Source organism: Marmota flaviventris, chromosome 5, assembly GCF_047511675.1.
Source record: "Marmota flaviventris isolate mMarFla1 chromosome 5, mMarFla1.hap1, whole genome shotgun sequence".
NCBI lineage: Eukaryota > Metazoa > Chordata > Mammalia > Rodentia > Sciuridae > Marmota > Marmota flaviventris.
In genome coordinates, this window is record NC_092502.1 from 19,063,305 (window position 1) to 19,084,280 (window position 20,976).

Sequence of the window (20,976 nt, forward strand, 5' to 3'; positions counted from 1 at the left end):
TTTTTTCTAAAATGTTTGTTAAGTATTATGGTTTGGATGAGAGATGTCCCCTAAAAAGCTCATGCTAGGTAATGTAGAAATGATCATAGGTGAACTTATTAGATCATAAGAGCTGTGACCTAATTGATTCATTAGTTAATTTATAGATTAATAATTTTAGTGGATTTACTAGGTAGTAACTGTAGGCAGATGAGACATGGCTGGAGGAAGAAGGTCATGGGGACATATCCATAGGGATTATATTTTGTCCCTGGTACTTGCTTGACCCTCCCCCCACTTTCCTGCTGCTGCGAGCTGAGTTTTCCTCTGCCATACCCATCCACCATGATGTTCTGCCTCACCTCAGGCCCAGAGCTATGGAGCAGGCTTACCATAGACTGAACCCCAAACCATGATCCCAACATAAAATCTACCTATTCTAACTTGTTTTTATCAGGTATTTTGGTCACAGTTATGAAATGCTGACTAACATGGGAAGGAAACTGAAGAATATCATTGAACATGTTATCCTGCAAATTTGCTCACTGGATGGCAAGATCTCTTTATAGGTGAGATGTCATGCAGTAGTTAAGCTCCTGCATAATGAATGAATTGCAAATTAAATTATGCTTTACTTACATATACACAGTCATTTGGGGAAATAAATTTTCAAAATGTAATTCTGGTTTAGCAACTAAATATTGTCATTTAATATGTTCCTAAACTCATCAAAACAACAAATAGCAAGCTCCTCTTAAGTATTTCTATATAGAGCTTTTCAACAATATAATAAGATACAATTTAGTAATGGTGTAATTGGTGGAGACTGATTTTTCTCAAACCAGTGTCAGAATAGATTAAATTGAACTCTTTAATTTAGTCAATGGGCCAATGGCATCTACAGTATCTGTCCTAGACCCTGGTCATCTGAAAATAGACTCAGGATTATAAATATTAAAGTTGATGCAATACAATTAGCCTTTACTGGAATGACAGACTTGCAGTTCTACAAATTATTTTTGCCAAATTGATCACAGGAGATTGATTAAAAGTTGCAATTAAGGCAGTCTAGAAGTTAGATCACTATGGTGTATTCACAATGCAAGTGCTCTAAGATTCAAGATTTCAATCTGTATGGATATTCCAGATGGAACACTTTATTCTGGTAAATTCAAAGAGAGTACATCCTGATAGGGATGAAGGTCAGGGGTTCAGTGCCTGATTCACATGAGCAAAGTCCAGGTTCAGTCTGCAGAACCACATATGCACAGCACAAAACACCATTCTACTACTAGGTTAAAAGAGCTAAATGGCATTTTCAAATCCAGAAAATATTCATACTTTCAAACCGCCTTGTATCATGTATTTGTGTGTATATGCATATATATGTATATGTTTAACTATATATTTATATTAAAAATATGTATATACATATATATGTGTATACACACACACACACACACACACATGCACATTGACTCTTCACCATATTTTATATATATATATATATATATATATATATATATATATATATATGTATTATATATATAATGGTAACTGGTTATACTTTAGAGCTTTTAATAATTACCTTCTCTGTTTCTTTTATCAGTTTAAATTTCTTAATACTCTTTTCTTACAAGTGTAGTCACATGGCAAGGTCGTAAGATATTTACACTGACTTAAACTCTGAATAGTCTATCTTGGAAAGGCTGGGAATTGCAGCAGAGAGGTAGCCATGACCCTAGTAACACAGTATTTACAACAGTGATATTGTCACTAACATCAGTCTTAACTTCCTTCCCATTTGGGTGGAAATCTTTGGCATGAAACAAATTTTAAATTCTGTTTTAAATTAAATATTCTGTGACAGTTCTTTTGAGGAGATTGACTATTTAAAAATGAATCTAAGGGCTGGGAATGTGGCTCAAGCGGTAGCACGCTCGACTGGCATGCATGCAACTCCGGTTCGATCCTCAGCACCACATACAAAGATGTTGTGTCCACCGAAAACTGAAAAATAAATATTAAAATTCTCTCTTGGAGGGGAGGGGAGGGGGGGATATGGAGGGCAGCAGAATACAACTGACACTAGGATTGCTGTATGTATACACATGGATGTATGACCAATGTGATCCTGCAATCTGTACACTTGGAAAAATGAAAATTCATACCCTATATGAGTCAAATGTATGATATGTCAAGATCATTGTATTGTTTTGAACAACTAATAAAAAAAATTCTCTCTCTTTAAAAAAATGAATCTAATATATCAGAGAGACATTTATGAAGCTAATTGTTTAAATTAAAAGATAATTTTTAAACTCCAGCCTCCTGTCCTCATTTTGTTTAGATAGTGACTGGCAACTAAATTCTGGGAAACTCTGAGTCATTAATATTTCTTTCTTCTCCTTTTTTATTATTATTCAGGTGCTTATTTTAGTGTAGACTATTTTTTAAATATTATTTTTAGTTGCAGTTGGACAGAATACCTTTATTTTATTTATTTATTTTTATCTGGTGCTGAGGATTGAACCCAGGGCCTCGCACATGCTAAGTGAGCACTTTACCACTGAGCCACAATCCCAGCCTCACTGTAGACTATTTATAATACTATGCCTACCACTAAAGCAATTAAATATGCTGTGGAAATGTGATTTTCTCTATCTAAAACCAGGTGAAACATTTGGAAGTAAAGGAATTACAAAATTATCCCTAGAGAGTACTTACGTAAGTAAATAGAGTTTGTTTGTTTGAAAATTCACAATATTTTCTCTATGCGAATGGTCATAATTTATAGGTTAAAGTCTCTGTGAAATTAAATCATGGGATAAAGAGCAAACTTTAGGAGCTTTCAAAAATGTCACCTGAAGCATTTTTACTCAGCAACATCTAGGAAGATAAAATATTTATAAATCTTTAGTTCAACTTATCAAAAATTAAATAAAATTCATTTCTGCTCGATCTATCTTTGAAAACAATTCTTTGTCACCCTAACTCTATTATGAGATTTTATTATAGTAGAAATAAATGTCTTTCCTACTTAACATAAATAATTTTTGTTGTATTTTAATTATTTTTCTTTCTCTTATGATATTTTTACTGAGACAGAATCAAGTTGGATTAAAAAATTATAAAATTAGAATTACAAAATCATATGTAAAACTTATTTGTATCACTATGTGGATATAAATAAATAGAATTTATGAACATACTTAGGTACATATTTATACATGTATATATCTTTGGGGTTTTTTAGGCACTGTCTTTTTATATATTATGTGGGTTTATTGAAATTCTTTATAGTATTCATCATTTCTTTTGGTTTGTATAGTATACTTAATGATTTATATAAGAGTAAAACATGTCTGGATACAAAATTGATTCACTATGCCCATCTGAATAATAAATATCAAAAAGCAAAGTATTCATTCATAAATATTAAATGAGGTGATAAATAAACTTTTGGAAGTCAGAAAAGTATAGGCCTCTTCTGAATGAGTTCTAGGGTACTTTTAAAATGCATATTTCTGGACTCTACTTCAGGCACATGATTCAAAATCATTAGTGTATAGCATAGCAATCTCTAGTTTGGTTAAGTCTTGGGTGATTCTTATTTCAGCACTGCAAGCAAGATACATGACATTTCAGAAGATTTTGAGTTTTGAAAAGAACTACTTAATTGCTGAGAAAAGATATTGGTTATCAATCTGCTCACTCTAATGTTTTATTTTCTTATTTGTTTTATATTTATGTAGACACAATCTAATGAGTGTAGTCTTTTCATAAGGAGTGAAAGTTTTTTTCTAGAAATTTGTAAATTTAAAATGTCAATTAAATGTTTGTTTTATTTTACTTCAACTTTCTATATGATTCTACCACTAGTATTTAAACTCAAAGGCTCCTAGTTTCCAAGTTTTTATTTTATTTTTTTTTTTCAGCTCTTTCTCAGGGTAGCCTCATACATCAAAGCTTATGTTTGCATCCAGTCTTACTCAGCCATTCAAATTGCTTGTTTATGGGACTGCAGCAAACTGAAACTCTGATTACACTCTCTGCACCAAGCTGCAATGACTCCATTCTCGATTGCTACTGAGAAAATGTTTTTAAAAATCCTTCTATTGGAGATATTTTCATGACACATATTCTCATTTCTTGAAGCTCCTTTAAAAGCTCATTTGGGCTACTTCTGTTATAATTGAAAAATAAAGTATGTCATAAGGTATTGATTTTCATATGATATTAGAAAAAAAGTGGGACTGTTACAACAATGAGCCATCCTAAATACTGTAGTATTATAAATAACAATAAAATTAATTTTTGTTAAAAAATAACTGTTAGAAACTAAATATATAAGAATATAAACCCTTCTAATTATAAAATTATTTATTTGAAGTGAGTATGAAAGAAAGATGTATTCCCCCATATCTTGTCTAGGTTTTAATCCACAGGTTTCTTCAACTCTAGGAATATAGGAAAGATACTTTCTATTGGTAAGCAACTATGAACTCCCTAATTCTCTAAGAAAGATGAAGAACCATATATAGCATTAAACAGGAAAACGTGTGTGTGAATTTTGAATAGAAAAATTATTGTGCCAGGGTTCCACTAAAATGTATTTCACATAGAACCATTTTCAAAAAGGTCCTCTTCTTTTCTGAGTAAACTTCTTAATCTTACACTTTTAATGAAAGTGTATTCTATTTTATAGAAAAGGAATAAAATACAAAAAATACTGGAGGAGTTGAACAGATCTGTCTTTGTCAGCATCTACAAACTTATCCCTTTTCTCCTTGTTTTGCCTAAAACTCTTCTTTTTTCAGACATTTGCATGTTCCATCACCCATCCTAGAGAGCAGGGGACCAAAGCAGTTGACCAGATACACTTAGCAAAAGTAAAATGAAGCTTAACCCCCATTCCTTCCAGCTTCGTTACAACTACTATCTAAGAGTGCTAACTCCCAAGAGAACCTTTGGGTAGTCTGGATTTCTTCTATGGCTATTTGTTTTTCTTTTTAGGGGGTAGGGAGTAAGGCAATTTAGGGTAATTCTTATACAGTTTTATTTAAAAATAGCAAAATAGAGGAGTATAATTAATGTAAATAGTGGATCTCTAACCTGCCTTTGGTCCTGGTTGGAATTTGAGATATGGTAGAGGCTATTTATGTAGGTAGATGAGTGGTTTACTATACTACATGGAGGGTTATCCCTAATGCTCCAGCTTCAGGAAAGTTCCAAGAATTTAGATGCAAGACACTTTGTAGCACACTCATGCTCAGGATTTTTAGGACTCCCTCCCCCCTCCTCTTTTCTACTCAGTGCAGCTATGCTATAAAACGTTAATGCATACTTCAGAATTTTGGCCTCACATTCATTTGGTTCAGCATGCTTTCCAACACTGCAGCAAGGCCAACTCTTGCAGACATGTATTCCCCTGAGCATTCATTCAACTACATTCCCATCCACCACAGGGAGGGAGTAGCAATAACCAGTGCAGGGTCTCCAGGCTTTATTTTTGCTCCTTGGCTCCACGGGCCTTCTACCTGACTATAGGGATGTCCTGTGCAGATTCAGAGATGCTCTATCAGGTTTGACAAGCCGCCTTCCATCGGGCCCTGAGCAGGACCGCTGTCCTTGGTGCTGAACCATGTTTGCCCATCAGGAAGTCGGCTGCAGGGTCAATGGGGCTGGATAGAAAACCTGGCTAACTGAATAACCAGGTGCAGGAACAAGGGATACTTTGGTGTATAGAAACAGAGCTGCCCCCGCCCCCATCTTCCCTCACAACATCTCTCCTGTGTGCGCCAGGACCCGATTTGCAGTTTTCTCCCCCAGACCCCCACCCAAATGCCTTCAACATGGCCTCATCCTCAGGCGTGTGCAGCAAAAGCCCACCTCGACAAATCGCACTGCAGTAATAGAGAAAGGCTATTCCCCCAATACCAAGTCTAAAGGGATAGCTTTACCGCTCTCAAACAAAACCAAAATAAAATCCAATACATGAATAAATAAACGAACGTAACCTTCCTCTTTCATCCCTCCTGTTCCCGCCCCATATATTCACTCTGCCCCAGATTATAAAGCCCCAAATCCTAGACGAGTGTTTTAAATCTGGGTGGTCTTCCTAGTTCCACATCCCCACCCCTTCCCCCCACCTCTCCGGGGGAAAAAAAAACGACGCCTAAAAAGGCACATCTTACCCTGGGTAGAACGAGAGCAGGAGCAGAATCCACACCGTCATTTTCTGTGAAAATACAGGAGTCGAGTAGACAGAGCTTCCTGCGCTCCATATATTTGGCGAACTCATCGCTTTTTTTTTTTTTTTCCTCTCTCGTGTCTCTTGCCTCTGGTTGCAGAAGAATCCCTCCCCTTTGTATTATTATTATGCTTATGGTTTGATGGTGGCTCCCCCCACCTGCCTGTAGTAGGTCCCGTCACTGGGGAGATGTATTGCTACCAGCTTCGGGATTAATATTCAGGGGGCAGAAATAAGATCAGCACAAACGCTTGCAGATACCATCAAAGCGTCAGCTCAGGCAGCGGCTTCCAAGTCTGGGGGAATAATATAATTGAGGTAGGGGGAGGGCACAGGGAGAGATGCACAGTGAGACAAATAGAGAAAAGCACGCACATTCATGCTGCTCACACTCACGCGAACTCCCCCAGTTCCATCGTTTTAGGTTTTATTTATTTGCTTTGTTTTCTTTCTTTTCTTTTTTTATTTATTTATTTTTCCTTTTAATAAGGGCAGTGTGTGTGTGTGTGTGTGTGTGTTTAAAAGAAAGGAAAAAATCACTAGAAGCTCTGCGTGATTATCACGCAGATTAACTCAGAGGTCAAAGGGGAAATGATGCATGCTGCTGCAGCAGGAATTAACACATGAATGGCATCCTGCCACTGCTTTTTAACCCTTCTATGCATACAGACATGTAAGGATTGGCCTTCATGGAAAGAAGAGCTGCTTTAGCAAGTCCATAAACTACATCACTAATGACAGAAGGTTTGTCTTGTCACATCTGCCAAGAAGCCTTAATTTAAAATTGGGTAGTCTTAGAAATCAGGATTACATTGTTGGGGGTGGGGAAGCACTGGGGAAAGTGGCTGCTTTCCTATAAGCCATCCTGTAAGAAGATGGATTTGGTGAATTTAATTTGAGTGAAGGGAGAAAATGCAGATGGGATTACAAGACATGGGAACATTCTATGCTCCCAGGATTCTATTTCAACTGTTTCAGCTCTCCAACTCCAATGAAAACGTGAAGACATGAACTCCTTGAAGACTGAAGAAGACAATTTCATCCAGATAGCTGCTAGAGCAAAGAACATAGACCACACAATAGGGGCCTTCTTTTTTGCAGAGGGAATTCTGTTTCTTTTATGAGAATTGAAAATTTTGGGTCCTTTAGTAGCAATTCTAAACATTCCTGGGGTGGATGAGTGGTATTAGAATGTTTCCTTCTAGTGTAGAATGTTGCCATGGATACTGATAGAATGGAGATACCCTTTTTAATGCCAACCCAGATCATCCATCACAGAGGAAACCCCACTCACTCATCAAGGGGAAGAAGATGGAGGAATGTTGCCTGGTTCCCAGAGAGCCAACATGCCATAACCAAGGTGTTCATAAAGAGATTCAGAGGAATCGGACCTCTTCCTGGAAAGTATAAGGAAGTTGTCTCTAAAGTGGTACTTTTTCTTCAAGAAAAACTCTTCCAGAAATGAAATTTGAGTGGCAGGTCCAGGAGACAGGAACAGAACACAAGATGATCCGGTCCAAATTCCATCACTAACTCCAAAACATACCCCAAAACACAGAGAGAATTACTGGTGGCTGCTGCTCATGCCATAGTCCAAAGAGATGTATTCTGACAACAAACTTTGACAGATACACCTCAAAATCTGCATGGCTTTCAAACTTTGATTTAAGAAAAGTTACTTTTATACATTTGGAGGAAATATGAATAAAACATAGCAAAAGCAAAAGCATTCACATGTAGTGAAATTATTTCTTTCCACTGAGATTAAAATGGAGGCAGAACAATGTAAATCCCATTTCTCTGAAATTCTCCTGTTCCTTGCTGCAATGAGGAACATTGCCCCTCTCTGGTCAAAATTTGACTTTTTAAAAGAGCCCAGGTTGTTTATAATTATAGTGGTCTTAGTGAAGACAACTCATCATATTTTCATAAGGCCTAAATATATATACTTAGATGCTTATAAAAATCAAGCAAGTTTGAGAAATAAAAGAAGCAGGCTCATTATGAATTTGTAAAGTGGCAGAATCCATGCAAACTAGAGTGGTCATCTGAATGTAGTTACCACTGTCTGGTCCCAGAGTTCCCAGAAGAAATGTCAATGATAATTATTTTGTGAAATGTCCTAAGAAGGCCAAATCTAATAGGCCTTCAGGCTACTAATTTGCATATTTAATTATAGACTATATATAAATAAAACTACATATAAGAAATCTGTTTTCTACCATACAAGATATTCTCAATTTTCCACTGTAAACGTTTTCAGGTAAAACTGGATTCTGGAGAAAATGCAATTCCAGCCACTTTCCAGCCATTGGAAGGCTAAGGCAGGAGGATCACAAGTTCAAGACCAGAGTATGCAACTTAGTGAGACCCTCAGGTGAGTTTGTTTAGTAACAAGCATAATGATGCTGTGAGAATGAATGCTATCCTTCACAAAACTCACAGCCATAATGGAATATAATGCTCCCTTAACTTATGATCTATTTCAATAACAGAATAGCTTCCAGCCTGGTAAAAGATTTCATAGAAGAAATTTTACTATTTGTAGAATCTGGGCACAGTTTTAATTGTGCTGTTCATGCCTCGTTGGTCTCACTATGCCTCTGTGGATCTTTCTGATCTGTTGACTAGTCTCTGAAAAAAAGTTATTTTAATAAGTTTTCTAATATTTTGCATGTTACATTATTGGTATATTTAAGAGACATTGTCTTGTTTCTTTTGTAATCACCTTGTAGGTATATTTCTTCTTAACCACTCTGAAGAAAAGATTTATAATACATAAACATAACCATTATTTGGTAAACATAATGTATATATAGTCACTGAAATAGTACATATGTTTATGTATATATTTATTTACATACAATTTATTAAAATTTATAAAAAACATTGGGAAGTAGAAAGACAAAAACTACCACCTATGGCCTTTGATCTAAATGAGGCATTGGCATTATGCTAGAAAGTTATTTTGGATGTGAACGTTTATTTATTTATGTTGGTACTGGGAATGAACCCAGACTCACTTAACCACTGAGTCAGTTAAGTACCTAGCCCTTTTTATTTTGAGACATGTTCTCCCTAAGTTGCTTAGTGCGTCCACAAATTACTGATACTTACCTCAAACTTGCAATCTTCCTGCCTCCTGCTTCCTGAGTCACTGGGATTACAGGTGTCTGCCACCATACCCAGCTGAATTTTTATTTTTGAGTAAAGTCTTCATTTACTTTTAATTCCAATCTACAGTATCATAATTATTAACATTATGGCCACTACACTCAGAAACAAATTATGAGATTAAAATTGAACAAAGTACAAAATCTCTCATTATTTGAGAAATTAACCATTCTGTAGATAATAATTATAACTGTTGGAAAAATATTAAACATACAACAATGTTAAGTAGAAAATTACCAAAAGTGATTAGAAAGTGTGAAGAGGAAACAGAATTGGATGTGACTTAATGTTTTGTGGCATTTCTCATCAGGACACTTAAAGGGTGAAAACCTTTTTCTTCCTATTTCCCTGACATTGTCTTGTTTTTAGAATGAAGACTCCCACATCCCAGGAAACCCAGAAGTGTAAGAAGCCAGAAACAGCAGAAAGCAGCAATCTTACTGGATTGGAGTTTCAGAGGAGGGTAGGGACTGCAGAGCAGCATAATATGAGGACATCACTAGCAAAACAACAAGAGAAAGATAAGACTCCATATCTGAATATTCATTTGCCTCAAGTGTCTGTTTTGTGTGGAAAGGAGGAACAGATAGTAAGAAGCCAGGAAGAAGGCAACACTTGAAAATGTGTGAAGTCTGAGCCAATATTTCAGCTGCCACTCACTGCAGAAAGTGCAAAGTTTGGAACTTTAATTAAAGGATCATCATTACCATAAGAGATGTTCCTTTTGGATTTTGGAAGGACCACAACCTTTACCTGTCCTGGACTAAATACTTGCCCTAACAGTGAGGACTGAAGCTGATGAACTTGAAAACAGTGAGAAACTTGAAAACAGTTAGAAATTGGTTAGTAATTTAACTAACATTACAACAAAAACCGCCATTGTTCAGAAGAAAATAACTAATCAAGAATGTTATTAATATATTCCAGAAAATGTCAAGTACATGGTAAAAAATATTAGATATACATAATACAGTATGAGAAGGTATTAAAAATAATTTCAGTCAATAAAAGAGGTAAAATGTAATGTGACACAGTGTAAATCGCAGATGAGGACATTTAATCAAACATTAAAAACATTTAAAGCACTTAAAATATAAATCTGATCATGATGTTTGCATGAGCAAATCATCAAGCAGCATGAAATCTCAGCAGAAAAGGGAAAACTAGTAAATAAAAGCAAAGTGGAAATTCTAGAGCTTAAATTTTTAATGTTTGGGAAGAAAGATACACTGCATGCACCTTAATAGCAGAAACACACTTGTAGGAAGGCAGAACATAGGAACAGTAAACTTGAACACAGACCAATAAAAATGATCCAGTATAAAAAGTACAGAGAAAATATACTGAACACCAAAAATTAAAGGAATCCTTGGGAATGGTGAGCTAAAATCAAAAAATACTTATAAAATTTTATAGGAGAAGAAAAAAATTAAGCAGAGACACATTTAACTTAATAATGGACAAAATGACCCTGAATTTGTTCTGGAAAATATTAACATAGAGATCCAAGAAGCTCAGTGGATGCCATGCAGGTTAAACAATGAAAACTATGTCTAGGAACTTATATACAGGTCATGTGTCTACAAACTAAAGATAAAATGAAAAGTTTGAAAGTATCTTGAAAAAATGCAACATTATAATTGCAATTGCTGGTGGTCAATGATATAGTAATAGTTGACTTACCACAATAACTGTGGCCAGGAAAGTGGGTGAAAACATCTGTAAATCATCAAAATTAAATATATCCATAGAATTATGAATTTGGTAAATAAAACCTTCAAAATTAAAGCAAAATAAAAATATTTCCAATAAGTGAAGGCTGGGAGAATTTGTCACCAGTAAAGCTGAGCTAAAAATAATTCTAACAATTTTATGCTTAAAGAAATACCAGATGGAAACACAGATCCATATTAAGGAAGAATGCTGAAAAATGGTTAATATGTGAAAAAAACATTAAGCATCATATTATTTTAGCTTGATTTGTTTAAAAGACCCTAAGCTCCTTTGGTTTCTGTTTTAATTTTTAAAAATCTTTTTCCATTTTATTTTTGACACCCGGACTGTATAATGCTAAAAATTATAATACTGAATTCTGGAGTTCACAACACACACATATAAAAAATATGTTAGCAATAGTACAAGCACCCCAGAGATGGAGTTAAATAAACTCATACTATTACACATTTCCTGCATATCTTATGAATTGGTATCTGAGTAACCATAAATAGAATATGATAAATGAAACATGAAAATAGTAATCATTAAAACATGACAAAAACCCAACTAAATAACACTAAATTAAAATCTAATATTACAAATAATTTAGTAAGTACCGAGCAAGTAGAAAATACAGAAGAGAAGAGGAAAATAATTGGATAAATAATGGCACTTAGCAAAATGTTGGCTGAAAGTACATGTGGATATAAGGAGACAATGAGGCTTTATTTATAAAATAACAAAAAAAGTCAATTCATCAGAAAATTTTTAAAAATCAAAAAAGTTTGTATAACTGATAACAGAGCTTCAAAGTAATTGAAGCAAAAGCTAACAGGACATAAAAAATTCCTAACATCATCCTTGGAGATATTAAATGGAGTTCTCTATCTAGACAGTTGTAGAACACTGAACTGCTATTAAAGGAATTCTCAGTACATTTCACAATTCTGAAAGCTCACTGTAACAGAACTCATTCAGACATCAATAATAGAAAATCGTAAAAAAATCTTTAAATTGTATAACATACTTCTGAATAAAACAGGGGGATCAAAGAGAAACCATGAGGAAAATTAGAGAGCTTTCTCAATAAATAAAAATATCCAATATCAAATTTTGGTTTGAGGAACTAAAGCAGAACTTAGAGGAAAATGTATAGCTAAAGATACATAGAAATAAAAATAAAGAAATCAATGATCTAGATTTCCAACTTCAGAAACCAGAGGATAAAAGAGTAAATTATACTAAAAGTAAATATTAAGAAGGACAAATAATGAATGTTAAATGCTTTAGAGTGTATATGTGTATGGGGGGCTGTAGATCTGTTAGGGATAGAGTGAAAGATTATCAATCAGGTATGTAATAAAATTGAGAACTCACAAGCAGGACTTCATGGTCTCACTATAACCTCCTGCCTACTTTCAACTCTGTCTGTTTTCATAAATGCCTCCTATGCACTAGTCACACTGAAACCCCATTACCTAGGGCACTTTTATAATTTCCTTGCCCCTGGACCTGCACATAAGCTGTCATTTCTGCCTTTAAATGTTTTTTTTTTTTTTTTTCCGCTATTGATCTCCTATTAACTCCTATTTTAAACTTTTTTCTTCAGTTAAGATTCACCAGACACACAAACTAGGTAAATGTTCCAGCTTAAATAGGAGATATGGTTTCCTATCATCCTGAAATTTCTTCTTTTCCTTTACATTTCTTGGCAATTAGACCCAAGGCCTTCTGTATGTCATGAAAAGTGCTCTACCACTGAGCCACACACCCATCTCTATTCTGAATTTTCATTATTTGAAATATGGGTGATTGTAATTGCATAATTAATTCATTATTCATTTAACATTTGTCTCTCCACTGACAACATGTATTTCATGAAGGTGGATCCTCTGTCCAGTGTTGTTTGTATACTGGAATAAAACTATGATGACTGAGTATCTCTGCTGAAATCCTGTTGTTCATATTATACCACATTCCTTGGTTTTCTGTTTCTATGTGCACTTGAGAGAATCCTTGCATTGGTTGATTTAAAAGATAATGGCAAAAAATGACACATTCTTTGTGTTCTTAACATGAATTAAACTTAAAATATGAAAACAAGGGGCATGATATATTACATTGGAATTGTAACTTTTGTAATATAAGAATATGGAAAATAATTAGGAAAAGAGTTTCCTTTATATTAACTCCTCAATTAATATTAGTAAAGCAACTACTGACTTCATTGATTTATGAGGTTGATTATATCCGAGTCCAATTTCTAATAGAAAAACTTTTTAATCTTGTTTCTACAGAAAACTGGACAGACCAGTCAGCTTTCAAGTCAGTTATTCACTCTTTCATTGCACAATTACTATTAACTGCCACCTGAGGTGACAGGCACTGCCAAGTGTGGGGATACAGACAGAAGCAATCCATGATTTTTCCCTCATGATTTTCACAGATATATCAGGGAAGTAGCCTAGTGCTTCGTTTTCAAGGGCCCATATGTCTATTTTGGAAAAAAATGACTTAAAAAAGTAAAATATTCATGGAAATCTTAAGCATTTATTCGTGGCTACATGTGGGAATTTGATACTGAATAGAAGGGCAACTGAAACTTTTAAAAATTACCAGTTTGCTGGTGTAATGTTTATGAAATTAAATGATGTAATAACTTTGATACTTTCCCCACATATGCCTTAATCAACATCATATTAACTACTCATTCAAAATTATTGAATATTATTTCAGATTTGAAATGGGTCTTATAAAATGTTTGAGCTTCTCTTTGAGAAAGAGAGGGAGAGGAAGAAAGAGAAAAACAAGAAAAAGAGAGAGAGAGAGAGAGAGAGAGAGAGAGAGAGAGAGAAATTTGGCTCAGAGAGATTTGATGACTGATTCAAATTGCCCAGCTAATTAATGACAGTTTCCTAGACTAGCAGTCTTCATCTTCCCTATATCCCTGACAACAACTTCAATTTGTACTCTCATAGAAAGGTGAAGATATGACCATAGCTTGTGTTTCATTTCTTCTTATTGAGTGCTATGAAGTATATGGATTTGCTCCTTGTTTACTTAAGCCAGTCTTCAAAAGACGGTTTACTTTTTATTGATCCCTGATATTAAACTGTTCAACAATATGCCAGTACTCTAGTTATCAAACTTCACAATACTTGGTATGGAAGACAGGAGTACTTGTTATTATAGGGCAAGGTGGGCAGTGATGTCCATTTCCACAGTATTGGTCAACACAAGAGTTTAGTTTAATGGTAGAACTTAGATTGAACCATGGAGCTAATGACATTCTCAAACTTTTACTTTTTTCTTTAGAAAGATAGTTTTCTCTCATGGAATTTTGATCATATCCAGCTAGCTGCAAAACTGACAAACAGATATGTTTTATAAAGTGCTTGTATAATTATATCAAAATGGATTCTACTGTTATATATAACTAAAAATAATCAGTAAACCAATAAGTTAAAAAATAAAATTTTAAAAGTGCTTTATACAAGTGGAGTGTATGCAATTATTTTAAGTTCTATTTTTATTTGAGCAAAATATGTTAGTTTCATATAAAGCATTTAGTGTATGAGGAAGAAAGAAAGGAAGAATTTTTTTTTTTTTTTTTTTTTTTTTGGTGGTGCTGGGGATTGAATCCAAAGCCTTGTGCATATGAGGGAAGCATTCTACCAACTGAGCTAGATTCCCAACCCAAGAAAAACTTTTCTAATATAAAAATTCATGCCTTCAAACATTTCTTTTTTCCCTTCAAACCATATTAACATTGTAATCTCTTGCTGCCTAAGGAGGAATCATTTAGTCATTTATCATTTTCTTTTAGAATTTGAGCTTTGTTTAAAAGAATAAAAAATTCCTCAAAAATTCAAATTCCAATGTGATAAATAGCTATTTTAAGGGTTTTTTAGAAGTATAATTAGCTTATGAATACATAATTAAATTCAAGGCTACATTTAAATTGTTTATGAAATATTTTCACATAAAATGCCATGCTCAAGTTAACTTAGATAACTGTGAGATTGATTTCTGTTAAAGCACAGATTAAGTATAAAGAGAACAAAAATAGCACAATCTACTTTTGATGAAACAGGTACATAATGTCAAAAACAAGAGGAAATGCATATCATTAGTAGAATATAAAAGTATTTAATAGCATAGGAAATATTGGTGGTATATTGCTAAATAAGTAAACAAAGTTATAAAGTATTGACAGATGGATGGATGAACGAATAGATAGTAGCCAGACACCTACATGGAAAAGATTGTGGCCATCAGAATGAGACTGTTTGAAGACTGGCTGAAAATTCACCATTATAGTGGTGCTGGGGATTCAACTCAGGGCCTTGTGCATGCGAGGCAAGCCCTCTACCAATTAAGCTATATTTCCAGTCCTATATTATATTTTAATGCTTATTATTTAACCTCTCTGAGCCATAGTTTTCCCATCTGCAAAATATGGGTAGTAACTGGTAACTAGCTCAAAGATCATTTGCAAGAAAAATAAGATCATCTCAACCAAGTACTAATCATCACGTCACACACATATCTAGCCACATCACAGCAATAAGGAGTCCTATTATACTGCTGTTATGATATATTTATTATATTATTATATTATATTTTTATAAAATATGATTTTTTGTTTATATTTTGATATTATACATTTGCTTCTCATTGTAAACATATAACCTTTATTTTTTCTAGCAAGCATTTATTAGTTACCAACAATGTGTAGGTTTGAGTAAGATATGGACACATGCAAATGTCATTATGCTATTAAACATGGAAAAAGGCAAATCTGATCCAAGTGGGTGAAAGTTAAAAACAAGAGCTAAAAAGCAAAGATCAAGAAGAGAGTAGAATCCAGGTGACTCTTCCCTTGATGTCCACAATTGCTTCCAGGAGAAGGGAGATGAAGCAATAAATGAACTGCTTACTATTTTTTTATCTACCTCAATTTCCTACTTTCTGCTTACAATTTCAGCATCTTACTGGGTTTTCTGTGACTCTATGATTTAATAAAAGGAAGTTCATAGTCAACTTTGGTATTTTCAAGGTTATTTTAACCATTTTTAAGTTTTATCTTACATGAAACATTAAGAACCATTTCTCCATGATTCATAAAAATGAATTTTTAAAAATATATTATTGTTATTAAATAAAACTCTATACAATTTTTTTATTGAATAGGCTTCAGTGACAGAGAGTACAGTTCATTCTATTCATTTTATGAATAAATAATTCTGAAATAAAATTCTGAAAGTGCTAAATGGCTTGCCAAAGAACCAAAGAACACACAATAAATGTGTGATACAAGCAAGAACAGTCTTGATCTTCTATAACACCATTCTTTGAGTAACTCTTCAGGGGAACTATGCTGTCATTGTTTAAATGTTTTCGTCTTCTGGGATTTCATTTTATTATGGCAGATTATAATTCAGATTCCTGTGTCTATCTGTCTTTCTCTCATCTTCAACTGGAAGGGAAAAAAATAAATGTTTATTAAACTCTAAAGCAAATAATATTTGGTACATATTAACAATTCTCAGTGTATCAAATCTCTAAGAAGTAATATTAGCAATAGCCTTACACTGTTAGCTAATATTTAAAAATAATGTGCATCTGTGACAAGAAGATTGTTTGGATATATTTGTATATATATGTGCATAGGTGTGATAAATCTAAGCACACATAAAATGAAATGTTCAAAAGAATGCATCAATATATTTTCTCATACTTCCAAGGAAATCATAAACTCCTTAAAATTAGAAATTGTACTTTATGATTTTTAAAGGCTTTCTTCTCTTTGGGAGTCAAATAGAATTCTTTTCTTCTCTCATATCAATTCAATAATTTTGCTTGAGATGCACATATTGCTAGTCATGAGTAAATAGTTCAATATAATACCTGCCTCAGACCTTAATACTAAAGGCCTGTTTTCACAAGCAACTATTGCCAATTTACAGGGAAAATTAGGCCCAAAGAACCTGAAAGTAATTACATGATATTAACAAGTACAAATAATGACACTCATAAACAACTACTTATAAGAAGCAAGGATTCTCGGAGTGACCCTTCATATATGGCAAACTAAGGGATACAATGAAAATGACTGGTTACTCCTACTTTCCTTGGTAAAAAATCAGAGAAAAGGATAAGCTTGAGAATTCAAATTCTCAAGTGCCACATAAATAAATGGAAATTTCTCTTTGAGCCCTAAAGACACCCTCGTCTCCCATAGCTGCAAACCTGAGATCATTGAAAATTACGTGCACAATGTAATTTAGCAACTGGCACAAGTACAGCCCTTAAGAATATACCAACTCTCCAGCCTCATGTTATAATTCATTTGATGAGACTCTCCATCACTCTCCCCCTTCACAAGATACCAACATACTGGAGCCTTGCCTGCTTACTGAATTACCCACGATGGTGTTGGTCTTGAATGGAGAATGGAGCTCAGAACAGCAGAAGGATCTGGAAGACTTCCAGGCTACAGTGTGAGATTCTGTGTTGCTTGGGCTGCCAGTAAATCCAGGCCGACAGGGATGATGTTTTTACTGTTTGGGACAGGTCTTTATAAGTAAATCACAGCGCATGTTCTTAGGATTTTGAAAGCATGTAACTTATTTGGTTTCACAGGTTCATAGTTGGAGAGGAAATTGCTGCAGGATGAATGGTACTTGGAATCACACCCATCTCTGATTTAGAGAATATTTACATGAGACTTAGGAATTTAAGTTCTAGGACTGATGCAGAAATGAGGTAAGACTTTAGGGATTATTGGGATGGACTTTTTGCATGTAAGAAGGACTTGAATTTTAAGAGGTCAGGGATGGAATATTATAGACTAGTATACCCCTAAAATCCATATGTTGAAGTTTGACTCCCTGCTGCTTGCTGCAATGGTTTTAAGAGATGGAGCTTTTCTTTTTCTTTTTTTTTTTTTTTTGTTATTCTGCAATATGAAATTTAGATTGTATTTTTATATGTATATGGTGCAATAGACATATAATACACATTATCTTTCTTCTATTTCACTTCCTAACTTCATAGTCTTTATTTTCCACTTGAGTCCAAAAGGAAATGTGAATATTCACATAAGAATTGGAGCATTTCTTCACTTTTGTATTAGTTGAGATTCTTTTTGTTAAAACTCGTAGATCAAAATATTAGTAGTTTCGTAATACACATTATAGGCCCCAAAACTTGAACAAATAACAAGCTGGAAAGAAAAGGAAACAGTTCTGCTATGAAAATTCATAACCACCTCTAGAACCTGCCTTTAATGTTATTCCTCCAATGTCATCATGATCCTGTTTTCTCTGTTCTAAAAATCAAATGTCTGAGAGGAAGGATATTAGTATGTGCAAGACATATGCTCCGTTAAATCCCATTTGGTCAGAGGAGAAGGGCATATGGTACAGAAGCAGAGACAGGTCTGGACTGTTGATAATGCCGGCCTCAGAGAAGGAATTGGTGAATGCTTTGCAACAAACACTATGTTAGCTGGTTCATACTCATTATCTTATTTAATCTTTAGAGCAAATCCTTAATACTCTACATTTTGTTTATCAATTCATCTACTGAAGGGCAACTAGGTGGGTTCCACAATTTTGCTATTGTAAATTGTGCTGCTATAAACTTTGATGTGGCTATGTCACTGTAGTATGCTGTTTTTAAATCATTTGGATATAAACCAAGGAGTGGGATAGCTGGGTCAAATGGTGGTTACATTCCTAGTTTTCCAAGGATTCTTCATACTGCTTTTCATATTGTTGCACCAATTTGCAGTCCCACAGCAATCTGAGTGTGCCTTTTCCTCACATCTTGCCAACACTTATTGTTGTTTATATTCATAATAGCTGTTATTCTGACAGGAGTGATATGAAATCTTAGAGTAGTTTTGGTTTGCATTTCTCTAATTGCTAGAGATGTTGAACGTTTTTTCATATATTTGTTGATTGATTGTATATCATCTTCTGAGAAGTGTCTGTTCAGGTCTGTGGCCCATTTATTATTATTGATTGGGTTATTTGTGGGGTTTTTTGTGTTAAGATTTTTGAGTCTTTGTATATCTTAGAGATTAGTGCTCTATCTGATATGCATGTAATAAAAAATTTGCTCCCATTCTGTAGGCTCCCATTCACCTCATTGATTGTTTCTTTTGTTAAGAAGAAGCTTTTCAGTTTGAATCCATCCCATTTATTGATTCTTGATTTTATTTCTTGTGCAATAGGAGTCTTATTAAGAAAGTCAATTGTGTTTTATATGTGTATTATGAATGGAAATGCATTCTGCTGTTATATATAACAAATTTGAATAAATAAATAGGAACAAATCCTTGAAATAGGGAGGAATGTTTTGTCAATTTCACAGAAGAGCAGAAAGCTGAAGTAGAGAAGGTTTAACTTGTGTTGCCAAGACAATATAGGTAAAAAGTAGTAGAGCTTGGTTTGTAGGCCAGATCCCCTTGATGTCAGACTGTGTCCCTAAAACTACTACATTCTGTTCAAAGCAATTATTTCAGATCCTCTGCCAACTATGCTGTATTCCCCAATCTCTCTCCCTCCCCCACTCATTAGGTTGTGGCTAGAGATAGACCTTGATGAACATCAGGTCAAAAAAAAAATGACTCTGTTTCTAATTTAATCTAAGCATAACTTCCAGGCATTAAATAAATGGAAGCTGTAAGATTAAGGAGAATCATGAAGGAGTTTTTTATATGCTAATTATGTTTTAGTATTCTATGTCCTTTGCCTGAAAATCTATAGGAATACTTTAGAAAGACACCAATTTGCAAAATCTTTCAGTCAAATATTTTGGTACCCTACTCAATGTGGACTGCACAGTACATTAGTATATTATATTCTAACTCTTTAACCCCTAGAATTAAAAGATTTCTGAATATATGATCCCTCAAGTTTTAAGTTCTATTTCCTTTCTTAAAATTGCATATTTCATCATACTTTGTGTCCTTTTCAATGAAAAACACAAGGTCTATATTTGTGTAACTTCCTCTATGCTATTTTAGGACATTTAGCTCCATCCAGAGAGATTTAACAAGAGGCAGTGATTCTTGTTGCTTAAGTTCCTAAATAGTAGAAGTAAATACTAGGGAGAGATAATATTTCAAAGTAGGAATAAAAAAGAAATTGACTCTAGTTCTGATTAAAGGTTTAAGCCAGGAAATAAAAATAAAAAGGTAGAGGTTAGAGTACCACAACCCCTTAGAAGGCCTGCCCCAGTGATCTAAAGACCTCCAATTTAGACACCACTTTTCAAAATCCTCCACCATCTCCCAGTAGGGCCAACTTGGAAACTACACCCTTCACACATGAGCCTTTAGATGACATTCAACATTCAAAGTATAACATCCTATTACTTTAACTTGTGTCAATTTGTTAATTAAATACACTTTATCTAGTGTCTTCTGTGTAAAGGCAATGCTTTTACTTGTCCAGGGGATAAAGTAGGGAGGAAAGCAGGTGTGGTCCTTCTCTTCTGTGAGTTTATTTTCTAGATGAGATATTAAACAGAAAAACAAATGCACATTAGGCCATCAAAGTACATTAATAAATTTTAGTAAGTAGCATAGAAAAACTAAATACATTATAATAAGAAGCATTAACAGGGTTGAGGACATTTTTGTATTGAGGTTCAGCTCAGGGGAGGCTGTGTTGAATGTTTAACAAATCCTGCTTTCTAATCCTTCAGTTATTATTACTACATTTTTTAATGGGTTGAGTTATCAGGTGTGTCCTGAGAAGTTCATGTGTTAATGCAGGAATGTTCAGAGATTAGATGGTTAGATTATGGAAGCTGTGACTGTGTTGTGGATTAGTCCATTT

General features: G+C 34.2%; 1 protein-coding gene across 5 annotated transcripts in view; it reads right to left on the reverse strand.

Moving 5' to 3' along the window:
- The window catches only part of Gabrg2 (gamma-aminobutyric acid type A receptor subunit gamma2), an 88,397-nt gene extending 82,114 nt beyond the window's left edge, over window positions 1–6,283 (reverse strand). For all 5 annotated transcript variants that reach the window (XM_034636345.2, XM_034636346.2, XM_034636344.2 and 2 more), the window contains exon 1: window positions 6,177–6,283. In XM_034636345.2, coding sequence (XP_034492236.1) covers window positions 6,177–6,283 — 107 coding nt within the window. The remainder of the gene's footprint in view (window positions 1–6,176) is intronic.
- Between the last annotated feature and the right edge of the window lie 14,693 nt (window positions 6,284–20,976).